At 33.7% G+C, this 9,258-nt stretch overlaps 1 protein-coding gene across 2 annotated transcripts in view; it reads left to right on the plus strand.

The window, feature by feature from the left end:
• The window catches only part of LOC124440383 (histone acetyltransferase type B catalytic subunit-like), a 10,796-nt gene extending 2,083 nt beyond the window's left edge, over positions 1-8,713 (plus strand). For both annotated transcript variants that reach the window (XM_046990775.1, XM_046990774.1), the window contains exons 5-16: positions 194-230; positions 596-682; positions 1,136-1,178; positions 1,826-1,944; positions 2,083-2,170; positions 3,595-3,628; positions 3,724-3,828; positions 4,059-4,102; positions 4,635-4,697; positions 7,491-7,642; positions 7,949-8,065; positions 8,195-8,713. In XM_046990775.1, coding sequence (XP_046846731.1) covers positions 194-230; positions 596-682; positions 1,136-1,178; positions 1,826-1,944; positions 2,083-2,170; positions 3,595-3,628; positions 3,724-3,828; positions 4,059-4,102; positions 4,635-4,697; positions 7,491-7,642; positions 7,949-8,065; positions 8,195-8,362 — 1,057 coding nt within the window. In that variant the 3' untranslated portion in view covers positions 8,363-8,713. The remainder of the gene's footprint in view (positions 1-193; positions 231-595; positions 683-1,135; positions 1,179-1,825; positions 1,945-2,082; positions 2,171-3,594; positions 3,629-3,723; positions 3,829-4,058; positions 4,103-4,634; positions 4,698-7,490; positions 7,643-7,948; positions 8,066-8,194) is intronic.
• Positions 8,714-9,258: the final 545 nt, after the last annotated feature.

A 9,258-nucleotide genomic window follows, 5' to 3' on the forward strand; every position in this document is an offset into this window, starting at 1 on the left:
GCATTAAACCCTTATATACGCTTGTCTCCCCAATCTTTCATTAAGTGTCTGCCACTGATCTTGACCATGGGTGGGATAGCTGTTGTCCTGTCGACCACTTAAGTTGGTTGCTAGAAGAGACAGTGAAGTAAAGATTTATTCTGCAAAAAAAACTGAAATGATTTTTCCACAGATTCTTCCATTTCTTTTATAGTGAGGTGATATTTGGTTACAAGAATTTGGAAGTTCAGGTGCATAAAATGCCATTTATATCAAACTATCCAGATAAATAATTATATTTAAAGCAACAGTGAACTCTTTCAAAGAAATCAATGTGTATTGTGGTGTTGTACAGTGGTATAAAGTGTGGTCGCGCTACATAAATTTCAGATCCTTAGCATTATTCATTTCTTTACAAATTGTAATGTTTTTGCAACACATAGTGTTACAGTGATTTCATACTGAAATATTTGTGTAGTACATTGTACAAAGTTTCGTGCTGGTGTTGTAATATGAGTATTGTGTGTATATGTACTCTATTGGTACAAAAATCATTGGCTACTGGGTGTTGTGTGTAGATCCTACTTATGTGTCATGGAAATGTCTTTTTACTTAGTTGTACTACCATGCTGGTAGCTTGCTCACTTATCTTGGCATTAAATACAGTGCAGCTGTTGACAAATTATCCCCTGTAGATATTAAGGTAATTACGACATTTTCTTACAGTTTGTATTTCACAAATATTTCCTCCATATACTTAAGATGGAATAAGTTTGATTTATTGAATGTTTAATACTCCATTTTCATATTATTGCTGGCTACAATATATGAAGCACTCAATGTTTAGCAAAGTGAATGGTTTGTATCACTCAGATTGATACTCACAAAGCAGGATTATATTTCTCTTATGATTTTTTATCCACCCATTTTTGTTGTGAAGAAATGTATTAAAACATTGTTGCACAACACACGTTTTAGTGCTACTTATGTTGTACATCTATACACAACAAATGCGTAAGCATTTAATAAGGGCACATTGCTATCCATAAATATCCACTGTGTACCAGATTGATTTCACAATGTAAAGCTTGTATAGTTGTATTAAATACATCTTTGTGTAAATTTTATGTTGTATTTCTTTGTTTTATTTGTGTAGCCAGATGACGTAATTTCACTTGTGAAAAAAGTCTTAGCTCCAGGTATTGGTTGGAAGATGGTGTAGACTTTTTACTTTTTAACATACCCTTAATCAGCCCCCACCCTCTTCTCAACGTACGTGGAAAGAAAAACTGACGTAGTCATTGTGGTTCAAGTTATCTTGATGCAAATTTTTGTCGTGTTCACGTATTTTGTGTATTTTGCATGTACGTACAACTGCTGGATTCATTACTATTTATAAAATAAAAGCAATAAAACGCGTGCGGTGTTTGGTAGAGCCGTGTTTGCATTAGCCTGTGCAAAACACATCTGAGCTCAACCAATCAAATCAATCAAAGCAGTCAATCAGTCAAAGAGAATTTGAAAATCGATCATGAATACATTTTAGAGGAAAAATTAAAATGTTTGTCTTTTTCGCATTATTTTTATTTTATAAAAGAAATAAAACATGTTTTTCGTGTTTGCACAGGCTTATGCAAACCTCTTGGACGTTTGTGAGAACTCTCGAGTAGGTGCAACCCTCGACCTTCGCTCTCGAGTTCTCCCAAAGGTCTCCTCGGTTTGCATGAGCCCGTGCAAACACAGTAAACATCTTTTATTTCTTAATTAAAAAATTTACTTATCTTTAAAATATACTTACGTAATGTAGTTGGGTTGTATTTACAAAGGATTTTTTGTCATTATCTAGGTCATTTTAGTAATTTAGATCAGTTTCTATCAAAGTTTCCTGAGGAGGATAAGTTTACTCCAATGGGTGAACTGATTGAAACTTTCATTGTTTCTGAAGAAACATATCAAGTATATAAAGTAAGTATATATCAAGCAGAGTGTCTTCATGGTCTTTTGCTGTTCTGCCACACGTGAATTTATCACAGTCTTTTCGCAAATCACTGTTTTTTCGCATTTATCAATATGAAATTTACCTGATGATTAATTTTTATTAAGGCTGGTATCTCAACTCCAAGATTCAAGAGTTACCATGAAAGATTGCAAACTTTTGTTCTTTGGTATATCGATGCTGCTTCATTTTTAGGTCTGTACGAGTTTCCATTTATGAAAAGCACAAAAATGCAAGTTTTTTTGTAGCTAGGTGTTTTTGTTTGACAATAACAAACTGTTCCGTTTGTTTAACAAAAACAATCATCTTAGAAAGGCTAACCAATTCTTGTTGGTTTGCACTATGGTTACGTACGTATAAATGCCAGGCTATAACATAAGTGTCTTTTTGCGGTCTTAGTACATACTGCCCGGAATGCTCGAAAGCGTCTGAGAACGGCCAAGAGTGGCCAAGAACATGAAAGATAGGATAAATCTATTTACGATAGTTTCTGGTGTGTTTTTGACTACTAAAGTGTTTTTGACAAAAAAATTCTTAAAAATTGTCCACGGCCAATTTTGACATCAATGGTGCCTATACGCGTATTTTCTGGAGTAATTCTTCTAGTTATATGCAGTGGTGTTTGAATATAAAGCCTTAATCGAGCAAAAACAAGGATCTTTGAAAATTAGTATGCACTTTATGACATTTCATTTCGGTTTTTGCCAACATTTCTGGAAAAATAATAACCTGTTCGACCCAGGAGATGGACGCGTTACAAAATATTAGAAAGGGTGAAATGAGCGGCAAAATATTAGAAAGGGTGAAATGAGCGGCAAAATATTAGAAAGGGTGAATGAGCGGCAAAATATTAGAAAGGTGGAATGATGGCAAAATATTAGAAAGGTGGAATGAGCGGCAATAGAGGAATGAGCAAAAAATATAGAAAGGTGGGAATGAAAGGAACATGGGCAAAAGATTAGGATGGAAGAGGCAAACTTAGAAAGGTGTAATGAGAAATTGATGGAAAGCGGCAAATTAGTGAAAATGGCAAAAATTGAAGTGAAATGGAATAGGAGCTGGAAAAGGCAAAATAAAGTGAAAATGGAATGAAAGCAGGAATGAATGGCAAAATGAAATGGAATGGAAATGGAATTGGAAAGGAATGAAAGGAATGGAATGGAATGGAAGGAAACTGAAATGGAAATGAGCGGCAAAATATTAGAAAGGTGGAATGATGGCAAAAAATTAGAAGGTGGAATGAGCGGCAAAATATTAGAAAGGTGGAATGAGCGGCAAAATATTAGAAAGGTGAAATGAGCGGCAAAATATTAGAAAGGAGAATGAGCGGCAAAATATTAGAAAGGTGAAATGAGCGGCAAAATATTAGAAAGGTGGGCTGTACACGAAGATCCATGGCTGCGTGGTTTTGAGTCAAATAACTTCAAAATGGAGTTAAAAATCTTTAGAAAAATATTAAATACGTAGATTCATTCTATCTCTTTTATGTTATCCGGCTTTCTCGGGCAATCTTACGCTTTCTCTGACGTTTCCTGGCACTCTCGAGCACTCCGGGCGGTGTTTAGTAGGACCTCTTTGTATTACGCATGGGAACTGAGAGAAACATCTTTTTTATATAGATATGGATGATAGTAAGTGGGACTTCTTTCTAATGTAACTATATTTTTTATATTTTTTACTTTAATCTGTCATAACTATATTTTATATATCTAGTTTGATGAATTTTTCGCATCGACTGTTTGTTACAGGTTTAAGAAATCGTCTGAAGTCGGTATCACAAGGTTTTCGATAGCTGGCTACACTGCAGTCTATCGATATTATGCCTATCCTGATATGAAAAGACCTCGAATAAGGTGAGAAGGTGTTGTTCTAATCATAGAAGTAGAACTAGGTATTGATGGAATTAGACTTATCGGCAGAATTAGAATTTTATCAACTAGAGCTTATCGATAGAATGAAGGTTTTTGATAAAAATACGTCTATCGATATACATTCTTATCTGGTCTTATAAGAAACACAAAGAAAGTTTATGATGGTTGTATACGTTATTATGTTGCATGTTTGATTTTTTTTATTTTGACAGTCAATTTCTTATTCTTCCTACGTTTCAAAAGAAAGGTCTAGGCGGTAAGGCTCTGCATATTTCTTTTTCTTCAAATAATGCCACACTAACTTTAAGGCTAACCTTTTGTTGTAAATTTTTATTTCTACATTTACGTATTAATATCAAGGCTGTTTTCACGATTTTTGACGTATACGGACACAAGTCTATTTCAACCCGGTCTCGTTTTGAACTTTTAAGACTCCTTATTCATCAAAATAGACATTGCTCTACAGTTTTTTCATTTCCTCTATATAATATAATGGTATCGTCTGCATCTACCATGTTGTACTTGCTGTATACGTATGAGTACAGTAAATGTGTATAAGCAAAGTCGACTTTTTTGGCTCTAACATATAGTTCATTCAATGTTTTATAAGGGGAGTTTTTTGTCTTGAGAAGGGAAAATAGGTAGCTCTCATCATTTATCATGTGACATACAAATTCCACAAAAATTTAAGTTTCTTGAACTGTATTTTAGCATAAAAAATTATTGCATTCTTTTTAAATATATCAGATTCTATAAAAACTCCGACAGTTATGTTTTTTTTCTTTCAGCCAAACTTCTCTTGGCAGTTGATAATCATTACACTAAAGATAAGAAGGTTCTTGATATGACAGGTATACAATTTATAAATATTAACATTAGAGACATAAAGTTTCTTGTACAGTTGATGAATATTAACGTTAGAGACATAAAGGTTCTTGTACAGTTGATGAATATTAACGTTAGAGACGTAAAGTTTCTTGTACAGTTGATGAATATTAACATTAGAGACATAAACGTTCTTGTAGAGTTGATGAATATTAACATTAGAGACGTAAAGGTTCTTGTACAGTTGATGAATATTAACATTAGAGACGTAAAGGTTCTTGTACAGTTGATGAATATTAACATTAGAGACGTAAAGGTTCTTGTACAGTTGATGAATATTAACGTTAGAGACGTAAAGGTTCTTGTACAGTTGATGAATATTAACGTTAGAGACGTAAAGGTTCTTGTACAGTTGATGAATATTAACGTTAGAGACGTAAAGGTTCTTGTACAGTTGATGAATATTAACGTTAGAGACGTAAAGGTTCTTGTACAGTTGATGAATATTAACGTTAGAGACGTAAGGGTTCTTGTACAGTTGATGAATATTAACGTTAGAGACGTTAAGATTTTGTACAGTTGATGAATATTAACATTAGAGACGTAAAGGTTCTTGTACAGTTGATGAATATTAACGTTAGAGACGGAAGGTTCTGTACAGTTGATGAATATTAACATTAGAGACATAAAGGTTCTTGTACAGTTGATGAATATTAACGTTAGAGACGTAAAGGTTCTTGTACAGTTGATGAATATTAACATTAGAGACGTAAAGGTTCTTGTACAGTTGATGAATATTAACGTTAGAGACGTAAAGGTTCTGTACAGTTGATGAATATTAACGTTAGAGACGTAAAGGTTCTTGTACAGTTGATGAATATTAACGTTAGAGACGTAAAGGTTCTTGTACAGTTGATGAATATTAACGTTAGAGACATAAAGGTTCTTGTACAGTTGATGAATATTAACGTTAGAGACGAAAGGTTCTTGTACAGTTGATGAATATTAACGTTAGAGACGTAAAGGTTCTTGTACAGTTGATGAATATTAACGTTAGAGACGTAAAGGTTCTTGTACAGTTGATGAATATTAACGTTAGAGACATAAAGGTTCTTGTACAGTTGATGAATATTAACGTTAGAGACATAAAGGTTCTTGTACAGTTGATGAATATTAACGTTAGAGACGTAAAGGTTCTTGTACAGTTGATGAATATTAACGTTAGAGACGTAAAGGTTCTTGTACAGTTGATGAATATTAACGTTAGAGACGTAAAGGTTCTTGTACAGTTGATGAATATTAACGTTAGAGACGTAAGGGTTCTTGTACAGTTGATGAATATTAACGTTAGAGACGTTAAGATTCTTGTACAGTTGATGAATATTAACATTAGAGACGTAAAGGTTCTTGTACAGTTGATGAATATTAACGTTAGAGACGTGAAGGTTCTTGTACAGTTGATGAATATTAACATTAGAGACATAAAGGTTCTTGTACAGTTGATGAATATTAACGTTAGAGACGTAAAGGTTCTTGTACAGTTGATGAATATTAACATTAGAGACGTGAAGGTTCTTGTACAGTTGATGAATATTAACGTTAGAGACGTAAAGGTTCTTGTACAGTTGATGAATATTAACGTTAGAGACGTAAAGGTTCTTGTACAGTTGATGAATATTAACGTTAGAGACGAAAGGTTCTTGTACAGTTGATGAATATTAACGTTAGAGACATAAAGGTTCTTGTACAGTTGATGAATATTAACGTTAGAGACGTAAAGGTTCTTGTACAGTTGATGAATATTAACATTAGAGACAAAGTTTTTGTACAGTTGATGAATATTAACGTTAGAGACGGGTTTCTTGTACAGTTGATGAATATTAACATTAGAGACATAAAGGTTCTTGTACAGTTGATGAATATTAACGTTAGAGACATAAAGGTTCTTGTACAGTTGATGAATATTAACGTTAGAGACATAAAGGTTCTTGTACAGTTGATGAATATTAACGTTAGAGACGTAAAGGTTCTTGTACAATTGATGAATATTAACGTTAGAGACGTAAAGATTCTTGTACAGTTGATGAATATTAACGTTAGCGACGTGAAGGTTCTTGTACAGTTGATGAATATTAACGTTAGAGACATAAAGGTTCTTGTACAAAAAGAAAGAATGATAGCACAGCGCTATAACCAACAACTACAAACAATAACGACCTTATCTAACAACATTTGAGAAATTAACCTTCCACTCCTCTTCCTTATAAACCAGACAAGTCTACTCAAAAACAGAGAGTCTTATACGCTACAAGTCCCGGGCTTGTGACCGGTATAGCAGAGTTAAAAGGTGAAAGGTTTATCATAGATTAATCAACTGAATATTCCTGCTCATTTTTTGTTTGAGGATCAAGGTTCTTGTAGAGTTGATGAATATTAACGTTAGAGACATAAAGGTTCTTGATATGACAGGTGTACAGTTGATGAATATTAACGTTAGAGACATAAAGGTTCTTGATATGGCAGGTGTACAGTTGATGAATATTAACGTTAGAAACGTGAAGGTTCTTGATATGACAGGTGTACAGTTGATAATTATTGACATTAAAGACGTGAAGGTTCTTCATATGACTGGTGTATTCTATTTAGTTGACCATTGTTAACATTAGAGATGAAAAAGTTCTTGTGTCGGTTTTTACCAACATGATCAAGACTTATGATGGGGTTTTTGTCCTTGACAAATGTGTGTATATATTTAATTGAGCCTGTCTTACTTTGTATAATTGGCAGCGGTGTTCATACTTCATCTTGCTCTTTTATAGTTGAGGATCCTGTTAATGATTTTCTTCGCTTACGTGATTACGTAGATGTTCTGCGTTGTCGCTCTTTACCTGTGTTCAAACCTAATTATTTATGTAAAGGTTTCTCTAAGGAAATGGTCGATCAAGCAAGGCGAAAATTGAAAGTTAACCAGGTTGAGAAAATGTTTAACGATCACATTTGAGATTTGTAAATTTGTTGTTTCAGAAAGTTCACCTTAAGAAGCTAATATTAACGAGTTAGTTATGATGTACATAAATATACTATACAGCAATTTGATCTTTTTTATGGAGATTTCATTGATCAAGTTTCACTAAACAGCTTTGTGTTTATCATTCCGATTACCATCAATTCTTTGTATTTACCACTAATGTTCTGTATTTACCACTAATGTTCTGCATATTTACCACTAATGTTCTGTATTTACCACTAATGTTCTATATTTACCATTTACTAACAGCATCAATGTAGACGTGTTTATGAAATTCTTCGATTGGGTGCAACTAATTTGAACGATCCTGAAGAGCATCGAAAATATCGACTGGAAATAAAGAAACGTCTAAACGCTCCGTTTCAGGTACGTTCGTGTTGATATGTCTATATATATTACTCTACATCCTGTTGGCTATATACTTACCCATAAATTCAAATTTCATCCGCGAGAACGAAACTCAAAAGTAGTGTTCATAATCTGATTTTTTCTTAGAAAGAAAAAGCTGATTTGAAAAAACTTCAACGTGTTTTAACCGCGGATGAATATGCTGCTGCAGTTGCAAATATATCACAACGAGAACAATTAAATATTCTCGAAGAAAATTACCGAGAAACGATTGCCGAATATAAGCGAATTTTGGAAAGAGTTGCTGCATCTTGACTAGCAATTTTTGAATGAAATTGTTTCTAGGTTCACAGAACGCAAATTAACTTCTGTGTGGTAATGCGAATGCACAAATGTTCACCTTTTCACAATGTTCATTCATTCACGCGGACTCCAGGCGGGATATTTCAAAATTAGTCACCTCAAGGGGGTGGCTACTTTCAAGTTGTATTTTAAGCACTATTAACTCCAATAGTTAACTGATAATCCACGCTGTATGAATTTATTTTTCAATGCGTTTATAATAGTGCAAGGTTGCAGTAGCTAACGCAAGTATGCATGAACATTTTATTTGGATAATGAATTATAAATGAAGTGTACATCACTTCTGTAAAAGTTCTATAAAAAGGGTGGTTACTTTCATGAGGGCGGTTACTCTCGAGGGTTACTCTTCAACTTGAAAAAATGAAGTTCGCGAAAAAAACAAGCATTAAAGTGCCGAAGAATTTATAGCTACTGTCTTTTAATGTCATATACTTTGTATTGATGTCTATATCCGGAGAACGGTAACCAATGCTTAGCACAGCAGCTTCTAGGACATCCTTTTATCTCTCCAAATCCCTTGTCGCACGATTTAAGCCATAACATCACTTCAGATAAGCTTGACGCTGAAAAAGATCAAGGAAGAAATTAAAATGGCTGTGATGATGGAGATAAGTATCCCGATTTGATGCCTATTCCTTTCGGCTACGCTGCGAGAAATTCAAGATTTCGGAATGAACTTGCGGTGTTGCAAATGCTTGGAAAAAGGAGGGTTTGCTTTACTTGTCAAGGTAACTTTTTATTACATACATTGTTTAAATAGACGGTAATTTGGTCATGTGAAAGAAATTTTGTACTTGATCTGGAAGTGCTTTATATGCATTTAGGTACATACTAAATTGGATGGCTAT

The sequence above is a fragment of the Xenia sp. Carnegie-2017 genome, unplaced genomic scaffold (assembly GCF_021976095.1).
Source record: "Xenia sp. Carnegie-2017 unplaced genomic scaffold, XeniaSp_v1 HiC_scaffold_2, whole genome shotgun sequence".
NCBI lineage: Eukaryota > Metazoa > Cnidaria > Anthozoa > Malacalcyonacea > Xeniidae > Xenia > Xenia sp. Carnegie-2017.